This window comes from Puma concolor, chromosome B3 (genome assembly GCF_028749965.1).
Source record: "Puma concolor isolate L17-30 chromosome B3, mPumCon1.1.hap2, whole genome shotgun sequence".
Taxonomy (NCBI): Eukaryota; Metazoa; Chordata; class Mammalia; order Carnivora; family Felidae; genus Puma; species Puma concolor.
The window spans coordinates 143316914-143337327 of NC_141672.1; the positions used below are offsets into that span (position 1 = coordinate 143316914).

General features: G+C 40.7%; 1 protein-coding gene across 4 annotated transcripts in view; it reads left to right on the plus strand.

The window, feature by feature from the left end:
* The window catches only part of TICRR (TOPBP1 interacting checkpoint and replication regulator), a 114879-nt gene that overhangs the window by 87739 nt on the left and 6726 nt on the right, over positions 1-20414 (plus strand). For all 4 annotated transcript variants that reach the window (XM_086711521.1, XM_086711520.1, XM_086711522.1 and 1 more), the window contains 8 exons: positions 13-92; positions 253-492; positions 975-1071; positions 3775-3832; positions 5416-5565; positions 16120-16210; positions 18940-19001; positions 20066-20200. In XM_086711521.1, the coding sequence (XP_086567647.1) occupies positions 13-92; positions 253-492; positions 975-1071; positions 3775-3832; positions 5416-5565; positions 16120-16210; positions 18940-19001; positions 20066-20200 (913 nt within the window). The remainder of the gene's footprint in view (positions 1-12; positions 93-252; positions 493-974; positions 1072-3774; positions 3833-5415; positions 5566-16119; positions 16211-18939; positions 19002-20065; positions 20201-20414) is intronic.

The following is a 20414-nucleotide window of genomic DNA, read 5'->3' on the forward strand; positions in this document are numbered from 1 at the left end:
TGTCTTCTTCAGGTGACAGATTTGCTGCGCATGGTGTGTTTAACTGAGGATTCGGCATACCTCGCGAAGTTTCTGGAAGAAATTTTGGAGTTGTGAGTTTGAGGACTAGTAACTTCACTACTCTTTTACCAGGAACCACGTGTGGTATTGTGTGCGAATCGTGGAATGGGAGGACTGCTTCTTGTGCTGGATGAGGGGTGGAACAGAGGGTGGAATGGTGGCTGCTCCACGTTCAACCAGTCTGTTCCGCAGGTATATTGGCTCCATCCCGAAGACACTCGGAACTCTTTACGACAGCCTGGGGTTTATGATTCCTCAGAAGCTAGCTGGCGTCCTTCCTCTAGACTTTTTCAGCGATGACTCCATGACACAGGAGAGCAGATCACCGCTTCTTTCTGTGCCTCTTCTGTCAAGTGCTCAGAGATCAGTGTCGGGCGGCACTGAATCTGACCAACTGGAGGAGCTTCGTACCAGATCAGCTAAGAAGAGAAGGTGGGAGCTCAAGAGATTGGAGGAATTACTTGCACTATTGTAGTTCAGACAGAGGGCAGTTGCCTTTAAATAATTGAATTCCTAGCTGCCCTTACTTCTGAATCATAGAAACCACTTCTCGGAGTTCCTAACCTACACCATCTGATGCCTTTCATTACCCAGGGAATATGCAGTGTTGATGACGTGGTCCACAGTGTCCTTCTTACCTGTCCTCATGGGGTTGCCAGGAGCCTTTTATGAGACAAGTTGAGGGCTTCTGCGTACTTTGTTTTTCTTGATGTTCTTCATTGCTCGTAACTAGTTGAATTTATAGCAGTTATTTTGGAAATTGTGAAGTTGGCGTATTTCGCTACAGATTCAGACCAGTGTCAAAAAAACTGACTTTTATTTAATGTTCTCTTAGAAACTCCGGTTCTTTTCTAATGTAACTACTTGTCACCTCTATTGAATGTGTTTTGGCTCTTTGTTTCTGTTTTTAAAAGGAAAAATGCGTTAATAAGACATAAAAGCATTGCAGAGGTTTCACAGAATCTTCGGCAAATTGAAATTCCCAAAGTGTCCAAGAGAGCTACAAAACATGTAAGTTATTTCCAGAGGACAGGAAATGGTGCTTCTAGGTCTGTTCTTTCCCGCAGGAGTTGATTCAATAAGTAAGATTGAAAGGCAGTGTCTCTACTTTGAGGAAATGGTCATTGGAGAATATAGAAATAAAAGTAGATGTTTTTAATCCAACAAGTAAAGAACTATAAATTTGTTAAAGATAAGCCATCTTACCCAAAAGTGTGACAGTTAGAGGTGATACAAAGAAAATCAGCAAGTGAAAGTTAGGAATGAATAAGTGAATTCAAAATATCTAGATAAGAAAACTCACAAAATAATAACTAACATAAGCAAAGAGACCGTTGAAAAAGTAATGTGCATCATGATAGGACTTTGATTGCAGATCAGAAGGTGCTTTTCAGTACCTTTTACTTCAGTAAGGTGGGGTGGAGGAGGAGTGCTGTCGGGACCCAGGTGATCTGCTTTTCTGTGACAGTAGATGGGAGGACTTGAACCCAGCTGCAGTCTGTTAATATTAAGTAGAACTGATGTTTTATTAAGGAAAGAAGAGAGTACCTTGAAACTTTTTGGAACTGCAGGCACTCTGAGAAGAGTTAAAATTCTATAAGAACTAGTTTTAGAAGCATTAATCATAACGGTTTGCTTTGTTTCTAGATATGTATAGCTGTCCTTTGGGATTGGAGGTGGGATTGTATTTTAAGAGCTAGTGATATTGACTTCCTTAGTGTGCCTTCATAAGTGTCCATGAATCAGGCACTAATCGTATGTGTTGGAATCCTGAGTGGAGAGCAGGAAAATCCAAAAGTGACAGCAGCAGAAGTGGCAGGTTTCCTCTCTCTAGATGTTACAATGATTCACACACAGTCCTTTCTAGCACTCCTTAAGTCAGCCTCCATGTGGTAGTTCATTTCTTCAAGTAACACATTGGCATAATGGGAAAGAAACAACCCCAAGCTTTAAAAACAATTCCATTGTATAGCTGTATCTATATTTTTAGATAATTGTATAGCAAATAATTTAATATAGAGACTCCTTAAGATTATAGTCATCCTCGGGGTGCTTGGGTGGCTCAGTGGGTTAAGCATCTGACTTTTGAATTCGGTTCAGGTCATGATCCCAGGGTTGTGGAGTTGAGCCCTGCACTGGGCTCTGTGTGGAGCCTGCTTAAGATTCTCTCTCTCTCTCTCTCTCTCTCTCTCTCTGTCTGTCTGTCTGTCTGTCCCTCTCTCTGTCTCTCTCTCCCATACTCACAGTGTCACTGTAAAATTAAAAAAAAGTGGGGGGCACCTGGGTGGCTCACTTGGTTAAACATCTGACTTCAGCTCAGGTCATGATCTCACAGTTCATGAGCTCAAGCCCCACTTTGGGCTCTGTGCTGTCAGCGCAGAGCCTGCTTCAGATCCTCTGTCTACCTTTCTCTCTGCCCCTCCCCCACTCATGTGCTCTCTCAAAAATAAACTTTTTTAAAATTTTTTTATTTAAAAAAAATTTTTTTTTTGACGTTTATTTATTTTTGAGACAGAGAGAGAGCATGAACAGGGGAGGAGCAGAGAGAGAGGGAGACACAGAATTTGAAACAGGCTCCAGGCTCTGAGCTGTCAGCACAGAGCCCGATGTGGGGCTGGAACTCACAGACCGTGAGATCATGACCTGAGCCGAAGTCGGACGCTTAACTGACCAAGCCACCCAGGCACCCCACATTTTTTTTTTTAAAGAGTATAGTCATCTTCTAATTTATACAGGTTTTCCTTTACTTTTTTTAGTATAGAAGGTATACATGATCATCGTTAAAAAACTGAAACCTTAATAAGTTAAAAGTTAAGAGTGTCCCTCCTCTTCCCAGGCCCCTTTCTGTATACACCAATAGCACACATCAAAGGTTTCCACATACCTGGACACACGCCTATGCATAAATGTTACAAATCGTTACTAAGCTACTATACTTCTTCCCACCCCCACCACTTTCTCCCATCATGTAGCTCTTTCTGTGTATGTACAGATAAGTCTGCCTTCGTTCTCTATTTTTTTTTTTTCAACGTTTATTTATTTTTGGGACAGAGAGAGACAGAGCATGAACGGGGAAGGGGCAGAGAGAGAGGGAGACAGAATCGGAAACAGGCTCCAGGCTCTGAGCCATCAGCCCAGAGCCCGACGCGGGGCTCGAACCCACGGACCGCGAGATCATGACCTGGCTGAAGTCAGACGCTTAACCGACTGCGCCACCCAGGCGCCCCTCCTTCTCTATTTTTAAAGGTCTTACTAATCTTTTAGTGTCTGTTGGATGGATGTATCAAAATGTCTTTCATTCTTTATGGATATTTAGGGTGTTTGTGTTTTTTTTTAAATTTTTTTTTAACGTTTATTTTTGAGACAGAGAGCATGAAGGGGGAGGGTCAGAGAGAGAAGGAGACACAGAATCTGAAACAGGCTCCAGGCTCTGGGCTGTCAGCACAGAGCCCAACATGGGGCTCGAACTCACAGACCGCGAGGTCATGACCTGAGCCGAAGTTGGACACTCAACCGACTGAGCTACCCAGGCGCCCCTGGGGTGTTTCTTATTTTGCACTACAATGCAGGCTTCAGTGTCCTTGGAACATATATCTGTTTTTGTGCATTTTACAAGTATTTCTGTTAGGGGTTCCGGCAAGTGAAACTGCGAGGGTCAGAGGATTTCATGTGGAATTTTTATTCTTTTTAATGAGTGCCGATTTACTCTTTCAGGAAGGCTCTCACCTTACTCTTCAGCAGCCTCCAGTCCTGGCAAAAGATACAGTGCAAGGTATACTTTGTCTTCTCGGTGTACGCATATACTGACTAGGATGACAAACTTAGTTTAATTGCATGTATTTAAACAGCTGCATACAGTTCTAAATTATAATTTTATATGATCGTTGGTTAATGAGATACGTCCAGGTATCATATGTCCTAAGTCCAAATATGTCCTAAGAATATCTTAGAATAAGATATTCACACAGTCTCAAAATAACTGCATTCTGCAAAATCACGGGCCAGAAATCTTTATTTTATTTTTTTAATTAAGCTTTACACCCATCATGGGGGGGTGAACTCATGACCCTGAGATCAAGAGTTGCATGCTCTACTGGCTGAGCCTTCCACGTGTCCCTGGCCTGAAATCTTTTTTTTTTTTTCTTTAACACCATTATTATGAAAGCCACAGAAAGGAAAAGAGGCAGTGAAACTGGTCTAGATGAAAGCACTTTAAGTGTGACAGTTGAATGCACTACATGATCCCTGCCTGGATCTTAAATTCAGGGAGGCAAGAAGCCATAAGGGATATTGAGACAGTAAGAGAAATGTGAAGATTGGTAGTATGCTGGGTGATAGGCCCTTATTTTTTGTGGTGTTCCTACCTTACTGTGCTGTGTTCCTGGGGGGAAACTGTGTAAATGTAGAGAGTGATGGAGGGAGAAAACAAAACTTGACAGTTGGTGAATTTTAATGATGACTCTACGTGTAATGAATTAGTCATTGGCATTTTCTGTCAATGTTAAACTTTTATAAACTTGGGAAAACAAACCAACAAATCCAGCTTGGCTGTCAGATCATAAATGAGTTTCAGGCGTTTGTTTTTGAAACTTGGGTATCACTGGTGTCCTTAACTTCAATGTCTGTCATTGATCGGTAGATATAAGGGCTCCTCCCAACTTGTGGGTCATGGTTTATTGGGGTTGTATTTAAATGACTTGCTCTCAGAAGAGTTACCGTGGTGAGTGAGTGAGTCGGCTTCCCTATAGGCCATCTTGCTTCGGATGAAGATGCCATCCTGCTGGCTTTGTCAGGTAGTTTTTGATTGATTCTTCAGCTACTTTCCTCAACTTTAAGTCTATAAATGGTCACACACTCCCATGTTCTGAAGTCAGGAAGAGAATTTAAAATAATGCAGCAAATTTGTGAAATACTCAAATCCACAGAGTGAAATCTGTGGATTTGAGAAGAACACTTTTTCTCCTTGGAGCCGAGTACAAAGCAGTAAAAAGGCCCAAAGTGAGGAAAATCCTCACAATTCTGGCATACATTAAAACAGACCCTGATCTACACTACCAGCCTCCTGAGGATTGTGTCCATTTTACAATGACGACAGACTCTGATTTAAGTGATGTGGGCCTTCCTTGTGTTCCTGAAAAGTTAGATTTAAATTGAATTTGTAAAAGTAAATAGTCTTTATGTACCCTATGAGTATAATATTTAATAAAATCCTGTTAGTAAAGGTGAATATAGAAGCCAGTCTGTAGAATAGTTCCTTAAGCTTAATCAGCCGCTTTCTGTTTTGGATGTCTTTTCCCAGATATGGCATTTATTAGTGATAATATTTGGTGCTTTTGTTTTTTTTAATGCTTTCAGAAGTGACCAAAGTTCGAAGAAATCTCTTCAACCATGAAATGATTTCTCCTTCAAAGAGATTGGCAAAGCGGGGGTTGCCTAGAAGCCATTCTGTGTCGGTTGTGGAAGGTTTGGAGAATAAACTTAACAACTTGAAGAAGAAGACCAAAGGTATTATATTTTAGGGTAACCAATAGAAGGGGATTCTTGGATCCAAAGCAGTCTTCAGACTCTGTTGCAGAAGCTCATTGATCTCCATTTTCCTCTCTGTGGTTACCATCAGTTTTCCCCTTGGGGTCTCTCTTCCTCCAAGCTTGGGTGAAGACTTAATCCTGGGATCTGGTCAGTCCTCTCCTACCTAGTCACCCCTACAAGTATCTGTTTGACAAACCAGTGAAAAAGAAATGAAGGATAATGACCAGTTTTTTTTCTAGTCTTTTGGGTGTTTTGGTTTTTTCTTTTTTGTTCTTGTAGTAATTGAGTAAAGAATGCAATTCACTGGCCTTCATTGTATTCGTGAAGTGGTGCAACCGTCATCACTAATTCCAGATTGTTTTCATCACTCCAGAAAGAAACCACATATCCAATACAGTCACTCTCCCGTTTCCCCCAACTTTCCCAGCTGTAGGCAACCACCAGTGTACTTGCTGTTTCTGTGGATTCACCGCTTGTGGATATTTCTTTTAAGTAGAGTCATATACTATGTGGTCCTTGTAACCAGCTTCTTTCACTTAACATAATGTTTTCAAGCTTTATGTACAGGTTGTAGCACATCTCAGCACTTCATTTCTTTTTATTGCCATAATACACTATTGTGTGGATAAACTGCCTTTTATTTGTCCATTCATCAACTGGCGGACATTTGAGTTGTTTCTACTGTTCAGCTGTTAGGAATATGCTTCTATAAACACACACAAGATTTCACGTAGACGTGTTTTTAATTCTCAGGCACATGCCTTGGAATGAAATTATAGGAACATATGGTAACTCTGTGTTTAACTTTCGAGGAATTACCAAATTGCTTTCCAATGTGGCTGTACCATTTCACGTTCCCGCTGGCAATGTGTGAGGGTTCCAGTTTCCCCACATCTCCCCCCACCTGTGGTCTCTTTCTTTGATTCTCCCCATCCTCCTGGGTGTGCAGTGGTAGCTCATTGTGGTTATGAGTTGCATTTCTCTGATGACTGGTATTGAGCATCTTATCCTGTGCCTGCTGGCCATTTGTAGATCTACTTCAGAGAATGTCTATTCAAATCTTAGCCCATTTTCTAATTGGGTTGTTTGTCTTTTTACTGTTGAATTATAAGGATTCTTTATGTATTCTAGATATTGGGCCCTCATCAGATACATGATTTGCGAATATTTTACCTCGTCTGGGGGTTGTCTTTTCATTTTCCTTGATAGTGCTCTTTGATACACAAAGTTTTTAATTTTGGTAAAGTCCATTTGAAAGCAGTTTGTGAATTTTTGTCATTGCTCATGCGTTTGGTGTCCAAACTTAGAAAAAAAAAACGAACAGAATCCGCTTTTAACTTTAAACAGTTACGTTTCAGTCTTTGATCCATTTGGAGTTAACTTTTGTACATTATTTTGTGTGAGATAGGAGCCCAACATCGTTCTCTCATATATGGCTATCCAGTTGTCCCATTAGTTGAAATGGCTTCTTTCCTCATTGAATTGTCTTGGCATCTTAGTCAAAGTCAATTGACCAGGGGTGCCTGAGTGGCTCAGTCGGTTAAGCATTCGATTCTTGGTTTTGGCTCAGGTCATGATCTCACGGTTCATGAGATCAAGCCCTACGTTGGACTCTGCTGACAGCACAGAGCCTGTTTGGGATTCTTTCTCCCTCTCTCTCTGCTTCTCCCCTGTTTGCTCACTCTCAAAATAAATAAACTTTTAAAAAAAGTTAATTGACCATATATATTAAGGTGTTAATTTTTTTAAATTTTATTTAAATCCAAGTTAGCTAACATATAGTGTAATAATGATTTCAGGAGTATAATTTAGTGATTCTTCACTTACATATAACATCCAGTGCTCATCCCAGCAAATGCTCTCCTTAATGCCCATCACCCATTTTAGCCCATCTCCACACTCTTAAGGTTTGCCTCACTTCCTCTTTTTATTTTTCCTTTTCTTCCCATTTTGTTTCTTAAATTCCACATGAGTGAAGTCATATATTTATCTTTCTTTGCCTCTTTCGCTCAGCATAATACACTCTAGTTCCATCCATGTTGTTGCAAATGGCAAGATTTCATTCTTTTTGATCACTGATATTCCATTGTGTATATATATCACATCTTCTGTATCTATTCATCAATCAATGGACATTTGGGCTCTTTCCATAACTTGGCTTTGGTTGATAGTGCTGCTATAAACATTGGGGTGCATGTGCCCCTTCGAATTAGCATTTTTGTATTCTTTGGATAAATACCTAGTAGTGAAATTGCTGGGTCTTAGGGTAGTTCTATTTTTAATTTTTTGAGGAACCTCCCTACTGTCAGAATGGCTACACCAGTTTGCATTCCCACCAGCAGTGCAAAAGTGTTGCCCTTTGTCTGCCTCCTTGCCAACACATGTCATTGCCTGAGTTGTTAACGTTAGCCATCCTGACAGGTGTGAGGTGGTATCTCATTGTGGTTTTGATTTGTATTTCCCTGATGATGAGTGATGTTGAGCATCGTTTCATGTATCTGGTAGCTATCTGGATGTCTTCTTTGGAAAAGTGTTCATGTCTTTTGCCCGTTTCTTCATTGGATTATTTGTTTTTTGGGTGTTGAGTTTGATAAGTTCTTTATGGATTTTTGGATACTAACCCTTTATCTGATATGTCATTTGCAGATATTGTCTCCTTTTCCATCAGTTGCCTTTTTGTTTTGTTGATTGTTTCCTTTGCTGTGTAGAAGCTGTTTTCTTGATGAGTTTGTAGTAGTTCATTTTTGCTTTTGTTTCCCTTGCTTCCAGAAACGTGTTGAGTAAGAAGTTGCTGTGGCTGAGGTCAAAGAGGTTTTTGGCTGCTTTCTCCTACAGGATTTTGATGGCTTCCCATCTTACATGGAGTTCTTTCATCTATTTTGAGTTTATTTTTGTGTCTGGTGTAAGAAAGTGGTCCAGGTTCATTCTTGTGCAGGTCGCTGTCCAGTTTTCCCAGCACCACTTGCTGAAGAGACTGTCTTTATTCCATTGGATATTCTTTCCTGCTTTGTCAAAGATTAGTTGGCCATACGTTTGTGGGTCCATTTCTGGGTTCTCTATTCTGTTCCATTGATCTATGTGTCTGTTTTGGTGCCAGTACCATACTGTCTTGGTAATTACAGCTTTGTAATACAGCTTGAAGTCCAGAATTGTGATACCTCCAGCTTTTGTTTTCTTTTTGAACATTACTTTGGCTATTTGGGGTCTTATTCTGGTTCCATACCATTTTAGAATTGTTTGTTCTAGCTCTGTGAAGAATGCTGGTGTTATTTTGATAGGGATTGCATTGAATATGTAGACTGCTTTGGGTAGTGTCAGCATTTTAACAATTTGGTTTTTAAACTTTTTTATATGTGTATTTATTTTGAGGGAGAGGGAGAGAGAGAGCATGAGCGGGAGACAGAGCATGAACAGGGGGAGGGGCAGAGAGAGAAGGAGACATAGAATCCGAAGCAGGCTCCAGGCTCCAGGCTCCGAGCTGTGAGAACAGAGGCCGATGCAGGGCTTCAATCCACGAACCATGAGATCATGAGCTGAGCCGAAGGCAGATGAGCCACCCAGGCGCCCCAACAATTTAATTGTTTTTTAAATGTTAGGTAGAAGTCAGCAGTAAAGCCATCTAGTCCTGAGTACTTCTTTGTGGGAAGGTTTTGATAACTACTTCCATCCTTTCACTTGTTACATACAGGTTTATTCAGATTATGTTTCTTCTTGAGTCTGTTTTCAGTGTTTGTGTCTTTGTAGGAATTTGTCCATTTCTTCTTGGTTATCTATTTTACTGTTACACAGCTGTGCACCGTATTCCCTAATAGTCATTTGTATTTCTGCGAGCTCAGTAGCAATGTTCCCTCTTTCATAGTAGTTTGGGTTTTCCCTCTCTTTTCTTGGTCAGTCTAGTTAAAGATTTGTCAATTTAACAAAGACGGGAGTGGAGTTGAGTGATTCTTCACTAAAAAGCACTGGGTGTTTTATGGTTCTTCTCAAAGAACCGACTTTTGGTTTCATTGGTTTTTCTGTTGTTTTTTAATTCTTGATTTCATTTATTTACTATGTAATCTTTACCATTTCCTTCCTTCTACTTGCTTTGATGTTAGTTTGATCTCTTTTACCTTTTCAGGTTTAGGTTATTGATTTGAGATCTTGTTTTTTAATACAGGCATTACAGGTACAAATTCCCTTCTAAGCACTACTTTAGCTGTGTCCTGTAAGTTTGGGTGTGTTGTGCTTGCATTGTCATTATCTCAAAATATTTTCTCATTTCCCTTGTGATTTCTTCTTTGGCCCATTGACTATTTATGTGTGCATTGACCTTCATGTATTTGTGAGTTTCCCAAATTCCTTCTGTTGTTAATTTCCAATTTCACTCCATTGTGGTTGGAGAACAAACTTTGTATTTTAGTCTTATTAAATTTGAGACTTATTTTATGCTCTTCCATTTGACCTATAATGGAGAGTGTTCTGTGTGTGCCTGAGAATAATGTGTATTCTGCTCTTATTGGGTAGAGTGCTGTACTATCTCTGTGACCTGTTTCTTTTATAACTGAAAGTTTGTACCTCTTAATTCCCTTTATCTATTTCACCCACCCCCCACGCACCTCCCCACTGGGGACCACCAGTTCTATGTATTGAGGAGTCTGGTTTTGTTTTTTTAGGTTCCACATATAAGTGAAACCATATGGCATTTGTCTTTCTCTGACTTAGTTCACTTAGCAAAATACCCTCTAGGGCCATTCATGTTGTCACAAATGTCAAGATCTCATTCTTTTTTATGGCTGATTGATATTCCATTGTATGTATGCCACATCTTCTCTATCCATTCATCTATCAATGGACATTTGGGTTGCTTCCATATCTTGGCTATTGTAAAGTTGCAATAAACAGAGGTGTGTGTATATCTTTTTGAATTAGCAGTTATCATTTTCTTTGGATAGATACCCAGTAGTGGAATTATACTGGTGAATTATATGATAATTCTGTTTTTAATTTTTAAATGAACTGTCATTGGGCATTAAGGAGGGCACTTGTTGGGATGAGCACTGGGTGTTACATGTAAGTGATGAATCACTAAATTCTGTTCCTGAAATCATTATTACACTACATGTTAACTAACCTGGATTTATTTATTTATTTATTTTCAACGTTTTTATTTATTTTTGGGACAGAGAGAGACAGAGCATGAACGGGGGAAGGGCAGAGAGAGAGGGAGACACAGAACCGGAAACAGGCTCCAGGCTCTGAGCCATCAGCCCAGAGCCCGACGCGGGGCTCGAACTCACAGACCGCGAGATCGTGACCTGGCTGAAGTCGGACGCTTAACCGACTGTGCCACCCAGGCGCCCCACTAACCTGGATTTAAATAAAAAATAATAATAGTCCAAAACTATAAGGTTTAGAATCAAGATATGTATGTGTATATATATATATATTAAAAAATCAAGAATTTCCTCTACAAAAAAAAAAATAATAATAAAGGAACCTTCATACTGTTTTCCCCAGTGGCTGCACCAGCTGGTATTCCCACCAACAGTTCTAAGGGTTCCCTTTTATCCACATCCTCACCAACATTTGTTATTTCTTGTTTTGATAGTAGCCATTCTGACAAGTGTAAAGTGACCTATCATTGTAGTTCTGATTTCAGTTTCCTTGATGATGAGTGATGTTTGAGCATCTTTTTATGTCTCTGTTGGCCATTTGTATGTCTTTGGAGAAATAGCTGTTCAGGTCCTCTGCCCATTTTTTAATTGGATTATTTTTCTGGTGTTGATTTGCATGAGTTCTTTATGTATTTGGGATACTAACCCCTTATTGGATATGTCATTTGCAAATATCTTCTCTCATTCAGTAGGGTTGCCTTGTCGTTTTGTTGGTTTCCTTTGCTGTGCAGAAGCTTTTTATATTTCAGTGTAGTCCCAAAGGTTTATTTTTGCTTTTGTTTCTCTTGCCTGAGGAGACATACCTAGAAAGAAGTTGCTGATGTCAGGTTACTGCCTGTGTTCTCTTCTAGGATTTTTATGCTTTCAGTTCTCACATTTAGGTCTTTAATCCATTTTATTTTCATATATGGCATAAGAAAGTGGTTCAGTGTCATCCTTTGCACGCAACTATCCGGTTTTCCCAGCACCATTTATTGAAGAGACTCTTTTCCCATTGTATATTCTTGCCTCCTTTGTTGTAGATTTACCACATAAGAGTGGTTTAGTTCTGGGCTCTGTATTGATTCTTTTGATCTGTGTGTCTATTTTTGTGCCAGTACCATACTGTTTTCATTATAGCTTTGTAGTATATCTTGAAATCACAGGCTGTGATACCTCTAGATTTGTTCTTTATCAAGATTGCTTTGGCTAATTGGGATCTTTTGTGGTTCCGTACAAATTTTAGTATTTGTTCTAGTTCTGTGAAAGATGCTGTTAGTATTTTGATAGGGATTATCTTAAATCCGTAGATTGCTTTTTGTAGTATGGAAATTTTAACAATATTAAATCTTCAAATCCATGAGCATGGAATATCTTTCCATTTATTTGTGTCCTCTTCAATTTCTTTTATCAGTGTTTTATACTTGTCAGAATACAGGTCTTTCACCTCCTTGGTTAAGTTTATTCCTAGGTATTTTATTCTTTTTGGTGCAGTTGTAAATGGGCTTTTTTTTTCTTCTACTTTGTTACTAGTGTGTAGAAAGGCAAAGATTTCTGTATATTAATTGCAATCCTGCACCTTTACTAAATTTATTTATCGGTTCTAGTGCTTTTTGGTGGAATCTGTAGGGTTTTCTATATATAGTATCATGTCATCTGAAAATAGTGGCAGTTTTAATTCTTCCTTACCAATTTGGATGCCTTTTATTTCTTGTTCAATTGCTACAGCTAGGAGTTCCAGTGGTACTGTGTCAAATAAAAGTGGTTGATACTCTTGTCTTTTTCCTGATCTTAGAGGAAAAGCTCATTTTTCACCATTGAGTATGATGTTAGCTGTGGTTTTTTCGTCTATGGCCTTATTACTTTGAGGTATGTTCCCTCTAAACCTACTTTGTTGAGAGTTTTTATCATAAATGGATGCTGTGGTTTGTCAAATGTTTCTTCTGTGTCTGTTGAGACGATCATACAGTTTGTATTCTTTCTCTTGTTCATGTGAAGAATCACGTTGTTTTGCAAATATTGAACCACGCTTTCTTCTTTGGATTAAATCATACTTGCGGTGAGGGATTTTTTTAATGTATTGCTGGATTTGGTTTGCTGATATTTTGTTGAGGATTTTGGCATTTTTGTTCATCAGAGATACTGGGCTGTAGTTTTTTGTAGTGTCTTTGGTTTTGGTATCAGGGTAATGCTGGTCTTGTCAAATGAATTTAGAAGTTTTTTTTCCTCTTTTATTTTTTGGAATAGTTTGAGAATTAGGTTTCTTTTAATAATTTTTATCACTTTGTTGACAGTCTCATTTTGTTCATACATTGTTTTACTGATTTCTTTATTTCTTTGTGATATTCTTGAGTCATTGAGCACATTTAGAAAACTTGATTTACTGTCCTTGACCAGCCATTCTGATGGGTTTTCTTAGTGATGGTCTCCATCAAATTCTTCTTTTCCTGTGGATGGGCTCTATGTCCCTGTTCCTTTGTATATTTTGTAATTGTTTGTTGAAGATTAGATATTCTGACTATTATAATGTGGCAACTTTGGAAACCAGATTCTCCCACTCCTGAGTGTTTGCTCCTCTTCGCATATTGAGGACTTCAGCTGTCTCTGTTTTCCAAACAGAGACATGTAGTCCATATTGTGTGTGGTCACCGAAGTTTCTGTTCTGTTATCTCTGGTTTGCCAGTAACCTGACCAAGATTTCCTTAAATGTCTGACTCTAAAAAGGGAAAAACAAGAAAGTATTCTTGTCCCTTTAAATATTCCCATAGCCATCTTGGGAAACGCAGCTGCCTCCTGGAGGTCCCAAAACCAGAGCAAGTGTCTGCGCCCACCCATCAGGGGTCCATCAGATTAACCACACAACCCCAAGTTTGGAGGACAAGGTGTCTGCCCTACCATCAGCCACCTGCTCCCGGAGTGTCGGCCCCTCTCCCCACAGCTGCGGTGAGGCTGGGGAAAGGAGATCAGAGCTTCATGCGTGGTGTTCCCTTACCAAAAATCAGCAGCATCTTCCTTGCATAAATCATGTCCCTCATTGTTGCAAGTAGCTCGTTGGGTTCCAGAGTTCTAAAATACTTGATTCTGATCATTTCCCACCCCCCACTCCCCTGCCAGTTTACTAGCTGTTTTGGTGGAGAGACCAACCCCTAGCTTCTTATGACACTATTTAGTGTAACATCACTCCCTCTGGGGATTACAGTTCCTATCTTCTAAGAGCCTAATTCAGATTAATACCAACTTCATTTCAGCAGTATTGAAAAACTTTGCTCCTATAAATACAGTTCTGTTTCCTACCCCCTCCTTTGTGCTCCGTTGTTATACACATTACATCTTCGTACACTCTATGCCCATCAACATCAATTTATAATGATCACTTTATTTTTCAACTCCTAGGAGAAGAGAGTTAACGGAAACTGCTTCTGTGCTGTACGTTGTATTTATCTAGTTCCTTCCCTGGTGCTCTTTGATTCTTCCCATGGATTTGCCTCACTCTTGAGTGCCCTTTGCTCTCAGCCTGAAGGACCCCCTCTAGTATTACTCATGGGGCAGGTCTGCTACTGAAAAGTTCTGTTTTTTTGGGGGGGGGGGATTTGTTTTTAACCTGGGAATGTGCTAATTTCTCCCTCATTTTGAACAATAATTTTGCTGGATATTCAATTCTTGGTTGAGTCTTTGCCCTTTCAGCGCTTTTCTTTTTTTTTTTTTTTAATGATTGTTTTTGAGAGAGTGCGAGTGGGGGTAGAGACAGACAGACACACACGCAGAATCTGAAACGGGCTCAGGCTCTGAGCTGTCAGTACAGAGCCCGACGCAGGGCTCGAACCCACGGACCACGAGATCGTGACCTGAGCCGAAGCTGGACACTTAACCGACCGAGCCACCCAGGCACCCCTGCATGTCTCTTTTTTTATTGACAACTGGATGTAACATAATAAGGCACTTCTGACTTCTCCCCTCCCCTCCAGTGTTTGTTGTTATTGTTACTGCTTTTGTTTGGTGACTTTCCTGAACTAATTCTTTAAAGTCTGTATTCTGTCATGTGTGGCCACTGACATCTGCTCACTTAGCTTAGCGATCCAGCTAATGATTGGACAGATTTTCTTTGATGCCTGGAACCAGTAAGTTTCTCAGCCTTTGCTTAGGGCCTTTGGTGCGTTGGCTCATTTCTTCAGTACTCAGCCAGGCAGTGTATATTTCTCTCTGCTTTTCTAGAGCCTCAAGGTGAGCAGTGGGTGACAGCTTAGGGCCTTCTTGGGTTTACCCTGGGCGTGCACACAGCCCTGCATTGCATGGAGTTTTAGGTCCCAGGAATATGTTGAAGGTTTGTTGAGTCCTCCATAGACACCTCATTCCCTAGTTTCCCCTTTTACGCTTTTGGTTAGCTTGTTGTTTGCCCCAGCTGTTATCACTCCCCTAGGCAGCTGTGATGTTCACAAGTGCTGCTGGTTGGTTTCAGTAAGTGCTCCCTGGAAAAAGCTCATTCATACTGGGTGAGTCCTGAGGTCAAACAGAGACTACTTGAGCCCGTGAGATTTTGCTTTTGCGGGGGAACTGCCAGACAGGTCAGATAATGACATCTGTGAATGGGGCTTTGGAGGAGCTCCAGTCTCATTTGGCCCTGTTCACACACAGGCCCCTGGGCCGTTGGTCTGCAGAGTGATTGCAGGCTGTTGGTTTTCAAGGCTACAGGGCTGGGGGCGCTGGGGCAAGATAAAGTTCCGTGGACTTGGCTGCTGTTACTGGGATTCACTGTTTTTCTTGGATAAACACTCCATGGATTGTTGCAAACTAGTTAATTTCCAGAGTTCTGAAAAGGCTGATTTTGCCCATTTTTGCCCAGTGTTCTCGTTCCTTTTGTGGAAGAGTTATTTCAGAGGTTCTTACACCACATTCCTGCCGACATCACTTCTCTTCCTGGTCACTTCTAATTCCCTCTAAACTAGTCCTCCTGTGATCAGCTTGGTTTACATACCCCACTGCGGAAATGCATGCCGGCTAGATGGCTCTCGCTATTCAGTATCTTAATATCTGTGTGGCATGTCAGCACTTTCATACTCTATCATTTCATCATAAATATAAGAAGCACTGGTGAGATGGATACTTATTAGTCCTGATTAAATATTTTTTTTTTTCAGAATTGCTTATTAGAATTTTACAGTATTTTACACTAGCTTATTATTTAATCTCTAATGCTGATTGACTGTTGTATCATGGTATCATGTTAAATTAAGTCCTATGGTTAGATGTTAGCCCCAAAACAATCAAGAGCCCCTCCGGTAAAGACAAACAAAAACCACTCCAGGTGAGTAGTAAGCCATACAGAATTGCAGACTGCTCGCTTTGCCTTGCTGCCACTTCTTGATAAGGTTAAATGAAATTGATGCTATTTACATTTTAGGTTATCACAAACTGCTGACTAAGAGTGTGGCTGAGACTCCAGTACATAAGCAGGTCTCCAGAAGGCTTCTTCATAGACAAATCAAGGGCAGGTGAGTAACATCCTTGCCTAGCTACTTTGTGTAGTCACACAGCCTTGCTAATGATCTTGTGGGCCACTGTCCACCTTCTCGGAGCCCCTGTGACTGATGTCTTAACTGTCTTATTACTAAAGAGTATTCAGCATTCTGTAAATTCTGAGGGCTAGAGAATCATACAGAATGCACTCTTTTGCGTCACCTCTTTCACTTGGCATAATTATTTTGAGATTGGTCCATGGTGTTGTATGTATCCATATTTCTTCCTTTTTGGGGTGGTGAGGGGTTGCTGAGAAGCAGTCCATCAAATGGGTATTCCACATTTATAAACTTTTTTTTTTAATTAAAAAAAATTTTTTTAACTTGTTTTATTTATTTTTTTAAATTTACATCCAAATTAGCATATAGTGCAACAATGATTTCGGGAGTAGATTCCTTAGTGCCTCTTCCCCATTTAGCCCATCCCTACTCCCACAACCCCTCCAGCAACCCTCAGTTTGTTCTCCATATTTAAGAGTCTCTTCTGTTTTGTCCCCCTCCCTGTTTTTATGTTATTTTTGTTTCCCTTCCCTTATGTTCATGTTTTGTCTCTTAAAGTCCTCATATGAGTGAAGTCATATGACACTTGTCATTCTCTGACTAATGTCACTTAGCATAATACCCTCCAGTTCCATTCACGTAGTTGCAAATGGCAAGATTTCATTCTTTTTGATTGCCGAGTAATACTCCATTGTACATATATACCACATCTTTATTCATTTGTCCATCGATGGACATTTGGGCTCTTTCCATACTTTGGCTATTGTTGATAGTGCTGCTATAAACACGGGGGTGCATGTGTCCCTTCAAAAGAGCACACCTGTATCCCTTGGATAAATGCCTAGTAGTGCAATTGCTGGGTTGTAGGGTAGTTCTATTTTTAGTTTTTTGGGAACCTCCATACTGTTTTCCAGAGTGGCTGCACCAGCTTGCATTTCCATTATAAACTTTTAAAAAAAATTTTTTCAGAGAGCGTGTATGCATGTGCTCACACATGGGGGAGGAGCAGAAGAAGGAGGGAGAAAACCCAAGCAAGCTCTGTGCTCAGCCACCCACACAGGGCTTGATCCCAAGATCCTGGGATCACGACCTGAGCCAAAGTCAAGAGTCTGGTGCTCAGCTGACTGAGCCACCCAGTCCTCCCCTGCACAATTTTAAAAACCATTCTTCACGGCATCTGGGTGGCTCAGTCATTTAACTGTCTGATTTCTTGATTTTGGCTCAGGTCAGGACCTCATGGTTGTGAGATCAAGCCCCATGTTGGGCTGTGTGCTAAGTGCAAAGCCTGCTTAAAGATTCTCTCGGAGCGTCTGGGTGGCTCAGTCACTTAGGCAACTGACTCTTGGTTTCGGCTGAGCTCATGATCTCATGGTTTATGTGTTCAAGCCCCACATCAGGCTCCGTGCCACCTGCTTGGGATTCTCTCTCTCTCTGTGCCCCTCCCTTGTGCACATGCTCTCTCTCAAAATAAACATTTTAAAAAACCTTCAAAAAAATTCTCTCCCTCTCAGCTCCTCCCCTCACATGCTCACACTTTCTCTCTAAAAATAAAAAACTTAGAGAAAAAAAAACCCACGCGGGGCACCTGGGTGGCTCAGTCAGTTAAGCTTCTGATGTTGGCTCAGGTCATGATCTTGTGGTTCATGAGTTCAGGCCCCATATCCGGCTCTCTGCTGTAAGCACGGAGCCTGCTTCTGATCCTCTGTCTCCCTCTCTCTGCCCCTCCCCTGCTTTCTGTCTCAAAAATTAGAAAACAAAAATGCAAAAGCATTTGTCATTACATGGAGGGGTCATCATCACTGCTGGGCCAGGCTGCAAGTTTAGGATCTCGGCTCAGCCTATGTGTGTGGTGGGCCACAGTTTTCCATGGTAGTTAGTGTCTGAAAGTTTGTCGTGCTAAGCTGCCCCTTTCCTGGTTCTTTGGCTAGAGAAAGCTGACTTTTCTTAGGGCAGTTTTGGTACCTGTTGGCATATTTGGGTTATCTATTTCCCCAGCACCCAGTCCAGGATCCAGGAAGCAAAAAGGGAACTCTCTGGGAGCTCACTGCCCTGTCTCTCTTTGGGTCCTGGGATCCCCAGCCACCTGCCTCTTCTTGTCACTGTTTAATCTGTAGTTCATTTTTTTTTTTTTTAAATTTTTTTTTTCAACGTTTATTTATTTTTGGGACAGAGAGAGAGCATGAACGGGGGAGGGGCAGAGAGAGAGGGAGACACAGAATCAGAAACAGGCTCCAGGCTCTGAGCCATCAGCCCAGAGCCTGACGCGGGGCTCGAACTCACGGACCGCGAGATCGTGACCTGGCTGAAGTCAGACGCTTAACTGACTGCGCCACCCACGCGCCCCTGTAGTTCATTTTAATATAACATCCAGGGTTTTTAGCTGAACTTAACAGGAATAGTAGGAAGGTTTCATCTTGACATTATTTGTGTACAGATTTTACATACTTGTGCAAGGTATCTACAGGATAAAATGCAAGGAGAGAAATGGGTGGGTTAGAAGGCATGCATATTTTTAATTAATTTTTATGTTGTAAAACCACTTTCCAAAAAAGTGTTCTAACCATTTTACTTGCAACAGTAAAGTATATGAGAGTGCTTGCCAACACTGGTACTCTTAAGCCCTGTGGTCTCTGTTGCTTTGTGAGGCTTGTGGTGCATGAACCATGAGTGATACTAAATAATCCCTATGCTTGTTATTCATTAAGGTCCTCGGAGCCTGGTCCTGATATTGACATAGTCGATGAGTCCCCAGAAAAAGGAGCAGACGGTATTACCTATGTTTGTTTTGTGCTGTTTTCTCTAGTTTCTTTGAAAACCCTCTATTTGTGGTGTTGTTCAGCATGTCCTAAGATATTGTGCAGACACTATGACAGCTCTGGGCCTGCAGTGTAGATCAGTAAATGTTTATTAGTAAATGGTCTTTTACACAGAATTTCCTGAGGGACTTTCTGGAGAAACCTTTTTACACAGTAGGAACAGAGGTCAGGGTACGGGCTAACACGGGGTGATACAAAGTGCCGTAGCTTCTTTTTAAAGTACATGTAATTCAGGGGTTTCCAAAAGCAAACATTTTGTTTTTTCCAAAAACAAAGTCATGTTTTTAATGACTCAAGTAATTTGTTTATTGTAGAAAAATCAGAAAAGTAAAACAAAAAATACAGAGAAGTCAAATTAAAAAAAAAATTTTTTTTTTAACATTTATTTTTGAGACAGACAGAGCATGAACAGGGGAGGGTCAGAGAGAGAGGGAGACACAGAATCTGAAACAGGCTCCAGGCTGTGAGCTGTCAGCACAGAGCCCGACGCGGGGCTCGAACTCACAAGCTGCAAGATCGTGACCTGAGCTGAAGCCAGATGCTTAACCGACTGAGCCACCCAGGCACCCCAAGAAGCCAAATTTTTAATAATTGCTTGGTAATCCCACAACTCAGAAATACTTAACGTTTTAGCTTCATTGATACTCTGACAGGTGTCGTTTCTACACAAATGTATGTATCATAAACATGAAAACTGCAATTTTTAAATTTAAAAAATTTTTTGCAGAAGTCACACTATATAAACCCTTTTTTCACCCAGTATCATGGTTAAAAGGGTGGCAGTTTGAGATTTCCAAAGGTCACAGTCTGGTAGGTCAGTGGTTTTTCTGAACTTTGTTGGAGCCATATGTCCTACCCCTTGTAACTTTGTTACACTTCAGAAGTCTCAAGGTCAGTAATTTGTGACAGTCCATTTTGTATGTGGTATAACATAAATTTTACCCATTTCATACACAGGCAAATGTAAAAAGCTTGTGTTTCTCCCTGGTTACTAACTGTGATTCTGGTTTTGTAGAAATAAGCTTGAGACGAAGTCCTCGAATCAAGCAGTTGTCACTCAGCAGGACAAATTCTGGTTCCTTCTATTCTGCGTCTCAGCCCAAGTCTCGAAGTGTGCAAAGAGTTCACTCATTCCAGCAAGACAAATCAGGTAACTTGCTTGCCCACCGCCTAGTTGTGTGCCTACTTGGCGGGAAGTATTTTTGGGAAAAGAAGTATAAAACTTGGCATTTTCTTTCTTGATATTGGAGCGGTAGAACAGGCATATTCAGTAGAGGTTTAGAGTGTTGGACGATCCATGACATTCACTAACAGTGTCCTTCCTTTGGATTCCTACAGCTGGTCATTCATACTATCCTTTTGGT